The 10,492-nt window shown below is 23.7% G+C and overlaps 3 protein-coding genes across 7 annotated transcripts in view; 2 read left to right on the plus strand and 1 right to left on the minus strand.

Moving 5' to 3' along the window:
* The first annotated feature begins 178 nt into the window (after nt 1–178).
* On the plus strand, nt 179–6,827 carry LOC102672731 (lon protease homolog, mitochondrial). Of its 2 annotated transcripts, none has more exons than XM_006623510.2 (10): nt 179–761; nt 964–1,188; nt 1,266–1,435; nt 2,128–2,444; nt 3,469–3,660; nt 3,741–4,045; nt 4,210–4,349; nt 4,448–4,730; nt 4,817–5,720; nt 5,820–6,827. In XM_006623510.2, exons 1-10 carry the CDS (start codon nt 505–507, stop codon nt 6,057–6,059), a joined length of 3,033 nt encoding a protein of 1,010 aa, XP_006623573.1. In that variant the 5' UTR covers nt 179–504; the 3' UTR covers nt 6,060–6,827. The 2 variants fall into 2 exon arrangements, with proteins under 2 accessions (XP_006623573.1, XP_006623574.1); XM_006623511.2 differs by having other exon boundaries at nt 181–761; nt 2,179–2,444.
* Nucleotides 6,351–8,312, minus strand: LOC102672423 (gonadal protein gdl). 3 transcript variants are annotated; one of them, XM_006623507.2, is made up of 2 exons: nt 7,942–8,312; nt 6,351–7,435 (listed from the first exon to the last, which is right to left on the minus strand). In XM_006623507.2, the coding sequence occupies exon 2, from the start codon at nt 7,413–7,415 to the stop codon at nt 6,891–6,893; it is 525 nt and encodes a 174-aa protein (XP_006623570.1). In that variant the 5' UTR covers nt 7,416–7,435; nt 7,942–8,312; the 3' UTR covers nt 6,351–6,890. The 3 variants fall into 3 exon arrangements, with proteins under 3 accessions (XP_006623570.1, XP_006623572.1, XP_006623571.1); XM_006623509.2 differs by having other exon boundaries at nt 6,351–7,438; nt 7,726–7,991; XM_006623508.2 differs by lacking the exon at nt 7,942–8,312 and adding an exon at nt 7,800–7,917.
* LOC102672279 (protein SMG5) overlaps nt 7,931–10,492 on the plus strand; it is a 5,526-nt gene continuing 2,964 nt past the window's right edge. The window contains exons 1-5 of one of the 2 annotated variants that reach the window (XM_006623506.2): nt 7,931–8,176; nt 8,838–9,060; nt 9,190–9,354; nt 9,747–10,015; nt 10,255–10,460. In XM_006623506.2, the coding sequence (XP_006623569.1) occupies nt 8,103–8,176; nt 8,838–9,060; nt 9,190–9,354; nt 9,747–10,015; nt 10,255–10,460 (937 nt within the window). In that variant the 5' untranslated portion in view covers nt 7,931–8,102. Of the gene's footprint in view, nt 8,260–8,837; nt 9,061–9,189; nt 9,355–9,746; nt 10,016–10,254; nt 10,461–10,492 lie in introns of both variants that reach the window. The other variant, XM_031514130.1, reaches the window with a different exon arrangement.

The following is a 10,492-nucleotide window of genomic DNA, read 5'->3' on the forward strand; positions in this document are numbered from 1 at the left end:
TTTAATAATATTTTTACGAAAAAAAGATTTATTATGCATTATTATTATTATTTTTATTTATAATTAGTTTTATCTTAAAAATCAACTGCGCTAGTATCTTTTTTACAATATTCATATATTTCAAAATTTGCATCGATTCGTAAAAATTCACACTACACATATAAAATTGAAATATATAAAAGAATATATCGCTATTTGCACTAAGCAACAAACGAATATCACATTTTTTTTACATTATTACCTGTTTCATTAAAATTTAATAAAATATGAAAATATGAATTTTCGCACGAATACAACTATCAATTCAATATTTATAATTATATTCGGAATGTATACTACAGCTGATTGATGTATAATTAATTTCTCCTAGGTTAGCAAAGTTTCATCAGACTGATCAGTGTGTGCTAGAGTAGAATTATAACCTGTAAAAAGTTTCAAGTAGATCAAAGCATTGGATAAGACGTTTATGCGTTTCATTAAAATCGAGATTGTGAATGTGGAACGATGCGTTTTATGACAGCGGTGAATTTCAAGATTTTGTCTATTTTTCGGTTTCGTATGACGAATGTTCGATCATTCTGCAGAAATCATCAATCAGATTATAAAGAGTTGTCGGTGTATATACGACCACAATTTAAAAGAATAAAATTTAATGATCATGGAACATTTACTAGAAATATCCATAGTCGTCGACAAACTGCGGCCATTATTTCGATTAGATCATTTGCTACAAAACGATTCAACGATAAAGATTCACCTAAGTAAGTTTTCTTATTATAAATATTGTAAATTGTTCTTATTGTATTTTTTTAATTTTTTAAATAAAATACATTCATATTTTTAAAGAAAATAATTTCAAATTACTAATTATAATTTTCATATATGATTATAATTCAAAGAAAATTTTATTTTAAATTTGTAATATACTCAATTCCATCTTAAATAAATATATATATTTTATAGTGGAAATAATGAAGATGATATTGGAGATCCAGCCTCATTACCAGCTACAGTTGTTGTGCCTGAAGTATGGCCTCATGTTCCTGTTATAGCAATTAATAGAAACCCAGTATTTCCAAGATTTATAAAACTCATAGAACTTAGTAATCCAATTCTCATGGATTTAATTCGCAGAAAAGTCAAATTAAATCAACCATATGTTGGAATATTTTTAAAAAAATTAGAAGAGTAAGTGCTATAAACATATAAATATAAATAAAGTATAAATATATAATTTTTATGTTCGAACTTAATCATTTTGGTAGAAACGAAGCAGAGATTGTACAAAATTTAGATGATATTTACTCTGTTGGAACATTTGCACAGATACATGAAGTACAAGATTTAGGCAATCGATTAAGGTTAGTTGTAATGGCACATAGAAGAATTAAGATTGTTGGTCAAATCTTAGAAGAACTTCCAAAACCTACTCACGGTAAGTATTTAAATTTATTTATGTATATAATATATATAATATGTATATAATATGTATATAATATTTATGTATATAAATGTATAAAACTTGACAATTACATATTTTTATAAATATTAATAATACTAAAAAATTTTGAATATTTTAAAATTATTAAAAAAATAAATTTATTGAATGTCAAAAATTTTTTGTAAATTCTTTTTTTATATAGTTAATTGATATTGAATGATTATATTCATTGAATTTATCAAATAATGGATCATATTTATATTATATAAATAAATCATACATATTCAAAAGCATAATGTTTTATTTAAAAAAATTAATCATGTTTACATTTTTGACATTTACATATACAAAATAAAAAACAAATCAAGAATTGATTCTTGTTCTTTCTAAAATATTTTAATTTTATTCATTAATATTTTTTTTGTTGCTTATATACATATTACATTGTTGTTTATATACATATTTCAAATTATAGTTGTCATGTTTTATATAATATCTAATAATTTTTTATCTATTTTAATAATTTATATTAAAACAAAGTAGAAATAAAACAAATAAATTTTTTTTATTTATTAAATGTTTTTTTTTAATTCTTGCTTAAACATAAAAAATTAAATTATAATATTTATTTAATTACATTTTTTCAAATAATTTTTAATATTTATATAAATACTACTACTATACAGAAATGAAATTGACGTTTCCTCTATTAAATGCAACAATTCACGTCCCTGTAGACGATTCAATTTCTGGTGGCAAACCAAGCCGTAGGTCATTAATTCGTAAAAAAACAGAAAACAAAGTGCCAGAACAGGATAAAATACAGAAAATTGAGGAAATTAATATATCAGAAAATAAGATCACAGAAGGAATGCAGGAAAAAGTTGAAGAAAAAGTTAATCCTCCAACAGATTCTACAGCACAAACTAACACTCAACCTTTGTTAATGGTAGAAGTTGTAAATATCACCCATGAGAAATTTAGACAAACTGAAGAAATTAAGGTGAATTTAAATAATATTCTTTATCTAAGACTTATAAGTTAACATTGTATAATAGAGTCGAATTTCAAGAAAAAACATCAAAAATCTTTGATTTATAGAAGTTATTGTTAATAGAAATATGATCTCATTTAATTGAAACATATGAATATTGTTTTTAGAAATCTATCTAATCTATCATCTAACTGATAAGAAATCCTACATTTATAGAAGTTTTCGTAACAAAACAGAAAGGAATAAATAAAATTTTGGTTTTATAGATATTTAAATTATAAAGTTTAAAGCTTTTTTATTAAGATTAAGCTTTTTTTATTAAGATTTAACTTCGTATTTATTAATTGTTCTTGTTTGATGAAAAACATAAAAAAAAAACAGATGGTTCACAAAAATTATTAGATGAATGCGTAATGATGCATAACATCAAGTATATGTATATATTGTAAAAAAGCTTGGAAATAGCGTATTATATATATTTCTTTTTTGTAATTATTTATTGATTTGCATTTGCTATTGCTTAAGATGGACTATGTCCAATAAAATTATTCAGCAACATTTTGCCAACATTAATTCTATACAATTAACAATCTTTACGAAATAATCTATAATATAAATACAATAAATAAAAATTCCAAATTTCATCAAGACAATAATATCAATTATTTGATCCTTGAAGAAGTTTATTGTAATGTTGATATAAAATTCAAAAATAAAATGTCTATTAGATATGATTCTATAAAAAATTTTAAGCTATAACAAAAACATAAATCTATTGTAATATTGTAAAATTGTAAGAATGTCAAATTTATTAATTTATTGAAAAATAATCAAAAAGAAATATAATAAGTTTTGATACTTGAAAAATACTAAATTGTTTATAGATTATATAATAGTAACATGAATTTTGCATGTTCATTATTTATAATTCTTTAAAAAATTGTCATTTTTAAATTAATTTTTATATCATTTCATATTGAGATTTTTAATTTAATTTCAATTTTATTATAAGAAAAATTGATTTAATATACAGGCTTTGACACAAGAATTAATAAAAACTATTAGAGATATAATAAGTATGAATCCATTATACCGTGAATCTTTGCAACAAATGTTACATCAAGGACAGAGAGTTGTAGATAATCCAGTTTATTTAAGTGATCTGGGTGCAGCTTTAACAGGAGCAGATGCACAAGAATTACAACAAGTATTAGAAGAAATGGATGTAAGTTATTGTATTTATAATTATTATTATAATTAATTTTTTAAATAACTAAAACATCTTTTAAATAAATATACTTATAGATTTTGAAAAGATTAAGATTATCATTGGCACTTTTAAAAAAAGAATATGAATTAAGTAAACTTCAACAAAAAATTGGTAGAGAAGTTGAAGAAAAAGTCAAACAGCAACATAGAAAATACATTCTTCATGAACAATTAAAAGTTATTAAAAAAGAATTGGGACTTGAAAAAGATGATAAAGATGCTATAGGAGAAAAATATAGAGAACGTATAAGAGAAAAAACAGTTCCAAAAACAGTAATGGATGTGCTTGAAGAAGAATTAAACAAATTAAATTTCTTAGAAAGTCACAGTAGCGAATTTAAGTATGTTTTTTAATTTTGTAATTTATATATAAAAAAATTTTACAATTATATTATCAATATTTACAATTATAATATTTACAATATTTACATATTAAACGAAATATTATTTTTAACTTAAATAATTTAACTAATTTTTTAATTTGGTAGTTTAATTTTATTTCCAGTGTGACAAGAAATTACTTGGATTGGCTTACATCTATGCCATGGGGTGTAACTAGTACAGAAAATTTAAATCTTCAGCAAGCAATTGAAATTTTGGATAAAGACCATTATGGAATGGAAGATATAAAAAAACGAATTTTGGGTAATTGAATATTTAATAAATTAACTATAATTAAAAATAATTAACTATAATTTATAAATTATATAAAATCTATTTATTTTTTATTGTTTTATTTTCAGAATTTATTGCTGTCAGTCAATTAAAGGGTTCGACACAAGGAAAAATATTATGTTTTCATGGTCCACCAGGTGTTGGAAAAACATCAATAGCTAAATCAATTTCTCGTGCACTTAACAGAGAGTATTTCAGATTTAGTGTTGGTGGAATGACAGACGTAGCAGAAATCAAAGGTCATAGAAGAACTTATGTGGGTGCTATGCCTGGTAAAATTATTCAATGTTTAAAAAAAACCAAGACTGAAAATCCGCTCGTTCTTATCGATGAAGTTGATAAGATTGGAAAGTATGTAATTATTAATAAATATTGTATATATAGTAAAATATTATATTTTAAATACATATGTATACATATATTTTTTCTTTTTTTAGAGGACATCAAGGTGATCCAGCATCAGCTCTTTTAGAAATGTTAGATCCAGAACAAAATGCAAACTTTTTAGATCATTATTTAGATGTTCCCGTTGATTTATCAAAAGTGCTTTTCATTTGCACTGCGAATGTGATTGATACAATTCCAGAACCTTTAAGAGATCGTATGGAAATGATAGATATGTCAGGTTACGTCGCAGAAGAAAAACTTGCAATTGCTAAACAGTATTTAGTACCGCAAGCGATGAATGATTCAGGTCTCAATAATGGACAGATCAATATAAACGATAATGCACTTCACGCGTTAATTAAATCTTATTGTCGGGAATCGGGAGTAAGGAGTCTTCAAAAACATATAGAGAAAGTTCATCGAAAAGTTGCATTCAAAGTTGTTAAGAAAGAAGCGGAAAAAGTAGATGTAACTATGGACAATTTACACGAATTTGTTGGAAAACCTGTATTTACACATGACAGAATGTATGAAATTACACCTCCTGGAGTTGTTATGGGTCTTGCATGGACAGCTATGGGAGGTTCTACTTTGTTTATAGAAACAAGAATTAGAAAACCTTCTACCGGCAAAAAATCGGAAGGTACTTTAGAATTCACCGGTCATTTAGGTGACGTGATGAAAGAATCTATTCATATAGCAATGACAGTTGCAAGAAACTTTTTGAATCAGGAAGATCCATCTAATAGTTTTTTGATCGATTCTCATTTGCATTTGCACGTACCTGAAGGTGCTACTCCAAAAGATGGTCCCAGCGCAGGTATTACTATCGCAATAGCATTCATTTCGCTTGCAAAAAATCAACCAATTAGACAAAATGTTGCAATGACTGGTGAACTTAGTCTCATGGGTAGAGTTCTTCCTGTTGGTGGTATTAAAGAAAAAACGATTGCTGTAAGTATAAGTAAAATAAATATTTTATTATATTCTTTTATATAATAATTATTATTTAACATATATATTTTCTTTTTTTTTTTCTTTTTTTTTTTTAAGGCAAAACGAGTTGGTGTAAACTGTGTAATTCTACCTGAGGAAAATAAAAAAGATTATAATGATCTTCCTAAATATATTACGGATGGTTTAGAAGTTCATTTTGCTTCGACTTTCGAAGATGTATATCGTATATGCTTTACACCACAGAAAAAAACTAGTACTGTTCATCATCAAAAAAGCTTAGATCTTGATATTTCACCACCGCAAACCGCACCACTTTTGAGTAAAAATATCGATTGAATTGTATTTAAGAGAATTAAGTACTTAAAGGCATTTTAAAGGTTGATTGCTGTACGACTTTGTGTGCATGATCCATTTAAAAGAATTAGATTTAAAAATAATTGAATCTATTTTGACATATTGTTTTATATAGTATCATAGAAATAAAAATGTAGAGTAATAATTTAATTTTGAAAGAAAAAATTGAAAATCTCACGAATTCATTTCATTTTAATTTCAATTTCATTAATGAATGATATATTTTTTTTTAATATCGAAATGAATTAAAAATTATCAAGAATATTATTATTACTGTCAAAATATATTTATATCTTTTTTTTAATAAACAATTTATTAAAAAAATATTTTATATACAAAATAATATTCTTTGTTATTATCATATATTCAATAATAATAGCAACAGAACATTTATGATATAATGTAAGACTTGTTTGTATGCAGATTATTCTGCATTGTACAGTGCTGTTTGCTACAGAAATAAAAACTATGTATATAATTCATAGAAGACAACAAAGACTAAAAGTCTTAATTAAAAAAATAATGTTTCCTACAAATAGATATTTATTAATATCCTTATATAAAAAAAACTATTAACACAATTACATTGTTTTTTAAATTATTTATATAATAAAAACAAATTACTAGGAATTAAATTATTTATAGGATAAAAAGAAATTATTTTAAAAAGGTGCTACTGTACAAAAAAAGATACTATATTAATTGAACTATTGTACAATTTGTTGAAATAAATAATTATAATAAAAATCATACAATTTAAAAATTTATTTAAAAATAATTAGAAAAATTCGTATTTTTATAAATTATATTATATTAACTTGGAACTTCCATTTTACTTAGTCTAATGATAAAGTCACATAATCTCATTTGTACTTGAATTTCCGTTGGATTATTTGTAACATAAAAACCAGGTACACCAGCCTTTTCTAAAATACTTTGTTGATCTGCTACTTTTTGATCCAATTGTAAAACTAATTTCATATCCATTTGTTTAAGTTCTTCTTTGTGTTTTTTATGTAATGCTGTTTTTATTGATATTCTTTCTTCATCTATAGATATTGATGATAATGATTCTTGCATTTCAATTTTTTGTTGATTTAATAGTTGAAGACGTTGTTGAAAAAGATGTTTTTCTGTAACATGCTGTATTTCCATTAATCCCTTAACAATTTCAAATATTGTATCATTTAATAAAGAATTAGCTAAACCAGATAATAATTCATATGGAAGACGCATCTGATATTTTGGAGGAAGTTCACCAGCCATGTGTTGAAGTTGTTCCACTAAAAAGTACAGTTTTCTTTGTAGATCTTGAGGTGTTGGAGTAGCAACATCCATTGTTTCATCATCAAAATGTACTAATAAAATATACTAATTTTAATAAATTTATAATAATCTTACTATTATTTTATTTACATATTAAAAAATGAAATTGAGGTTAATTTTATAGTACTATTTTTTATTAATACAGTACATTAATAAAATTTGTTAAGTAATTTTTAGGTAAAATAACATAGAGTAAAAACAGATTTATAAATAAATAGTAGATTATTTGTTTTATTAAAAATATGAAAAACTGATTGACATTAAGCAAGTTAAAGCATTGTTTACAACAATCAATTAGTAAATATTAAATGCAATGCTTATGTATTATGTAATTATATTATAATAAACATAATTCTAAAATAAAGTTTCAAGCTATAGAAAGGACAAAAGACTAACATGTATATTTTAACTCATCGAATTAAATTTTTTTAATCATTAACATAGTTTTAAAATATTCTATTTGGCAACACTGTTGCGTAAGTTTTCCAGGTGACTTTCCTGCGACAATTATAAGTAAACCATATGTACGTATACATACGTGCAATTGTGGTGAGCTCCGCACGTCGTGGGAGGTTTCTGGAGTTAGGCGAGGGCGAATGTCGAATTTTCTTACTGTGGGACGGAGATGCGCGTGTCAAGAGACCGCGGGAAAATGAATAATGACGAAGCGGCCAGGAAGTGAAAAATGATCGAAGCAAAATGAGGAGGGCGTATAACACTGCAGCAGATGTCCGAACGACTGATTGTCTTGAACAAACAAGACGTTTACACAAGTAATATTCAACTATAATAACATCAGAATTCCTTTTTCTTTCCACTACTTATCCGACATTATATTTGGAAGAATTTTTTCACAGTTAGTGGAACATCTAAATTTAACTTGTGTTAACATAACCTATACTCATATACCATGATCTTCTATTGGCGCGCTTTTATGCATAGTTCACGTTTATTAGTTAGAGAACCTTCTCTGTGAAAAGATATGTTATTAATCCGTATATATTGTACATATATTTTTATGCTATTTGTTTGAATGTGATTTTTTTTTAATGTAAACCAACTATAAAACAAATTTATACATTTAAACTGTAATCCTGTATTACAAGTCTTATATAAAAATTTGTTAATATAGTTGTAATTTTTTATTTTAATTATTATTTTTTAGCAATATTTTTTTAAATAATATTAATATTTAATTCATCAATAATAATAAACACTTGCAATAGCAATTTTTTAATATCTTTTGAAAATTTTTATTCTATATATATATTCTATAGATGAAATATTAAAATTTATTTAAAAATTGATATTGAAATTTATATTATTTAGTAATATATATAATATGAAAAATGTAATAATATGGAATTTTATAATAAATATGAATTTATTGTAAAAAGATATATATAATAATTAGAAATTATATTTTATTAATAGGGGTATAACAGATATTGCCAAAAGATTAGATGAACAAAAAAGCCGTGCATTAACAATAACAGATTTATTTACCCCTTCAGGGGAAACACTACGAGTGAAACTTAAAGATTATTGTGTACGGTTAATAACTAAAGATCCTGTTGAGTATGCACGTAAAACTGAAGAATTATTATGGAGAAAAGCATTTTATGATATTGTTTATGCATCTAAAAAATTACGAAAGGTATAAACATTTATAAATAATTAATTGTATAATTAAATGTATAATTATAAATTATACTTTATACAAAATTTTATTCATTATTGTTTTTATAAAAATAACATTAATTTTAGAGTAATAAATTTTGTTTAGGGTAATGCATGGACTGAAACAGAAAAAGCAATGTTATCTGTCCATTTGGCAGTAGGGGTTGGATTTTACCATCATTTAATATTAAAACTACAATTAGAATATAATTTAGATCTAGTTGGTACTATTGATTTTGCATTTATGCAAAATGTAACAGAATTATCAAGTGTAAGTTTCTTTGAAATATCTGTATTACATAAATTATATAATATACATATAAATATGTATAATTACATAAACTTTGATTTTCTGTCCTAAATTTGTTGACTTTTTTTTTATGAAAATGTATAATTAGTATTTTTTATTAATAAATGATTTAAAATCATTATAAAAAATTAGGAAATTTGTAATTTGATAACATTTTTGTGTATAAAATAATAATTGTGTATAAATAAATTATTAAATATTTTTATAAAAAGATATAATATATTTAAATCAAATATGTTCAATAATCCATATGATTTTTTGATATTTTATATATATAATAGAAAAAATTAATTATAATAAATATTATGTTCAATAGAATTAATCTAACTCTTCATCTTTTTGTATTTTATTAGGCAAAGAATAAGACCAATCAATCTAAACATCATACTGAAGAAGTGAAATTATGTGTTATGCGCTTGATTCATAGAAGTTTGGTATGCCTTGGAGATTTAGCTAGATATAAATTAGAATTAGATCCATATTGGGATCCAATGATAGCAAAGAGGTATTATAAAATGGCTATAGTGATTGATCCAAATATTGGAATGCCACATAATCAGTTGGGCACTATAGCAGGCAATACAAATTATGGTCTTGATGCAGTGTATCACTATATGAGATGGTTAGAATATCTTTTTATTTTATTTAAATAAAAGCATTTTTTTATTTATTATAATAGAAATTTATAGAAATTTTTATAGAAATTTGTTAAAAATACTATATATATTTTATGAGATATTATTTTCTTTCTTTTAGAAGTTTATTGTATTTTTATAAATAAATATATAGATATATAAATATATAGATATATTTAAATATATTCTACATTTTTAATATATATTAACGCTAATTATTTTATAGCATTTTATGTTCTGAACCATTTGAAGGAGCAGAAGGAAACTTAAAGAGAGCCATTGTTACACATTCTGTTTGTACAGATGAAAAATGTCCTACACACATGTGTGTTTCAAGATTGTTTTCTCTACTACAATTATGGGATTATGATGTACCAAATTCTGATAGAATAAATCAAGAATGTCAGGTATTTGAATTAATATATTTATTTAATATATTATATATTTATTTCTATTTATTATAA

Source organism: Apis dorsata, unplaced genomic scaffold (assembly GCF_000469605.1).
Source record: "Apis dorsata unplaced genomic scaffold, Apis dorsata 1.3 scaffold_896, whole genome shotgun sequence".
NCBI classification, from domain to species: domain Eukaryota; kingdom Metazoa; phylum Arthropoda; class Insecta; order Hymenoptera; family Apidae; genus Apis; species Apis dorsata.

Bases quoted from the DNA above. Each gene is read 5' to 3' on its own strand.
- LOC102672731 (XM_006623510.2), top strand. From the start codon at position 505: ATGCGTTTTATGACAGCGGTGAATTTCAAGATTTTGTCTATTTTTCGG. The intron at 762-963 runs GTAAGTTTTCTT...TATATTTTATAG, and splicing joins AACGATAAAGATTCACCTAA to TGGAAATAATGAAGATGATA. The intron at 5,721-5,819 runs GTAAGTATAAGT...TTTTTTTTTAAG, and splicing joins TTAAAGAAAAAACGATTGCT to GCAAAACGAGTTGGTGTAAA.
- LOC102672423 (XM_006623507.2), bottom strand. From the start codon at position 7,415: ATGGATGTTGCTACTCCAACACCTCAAGATCTACAAAGAAAACTGTAC.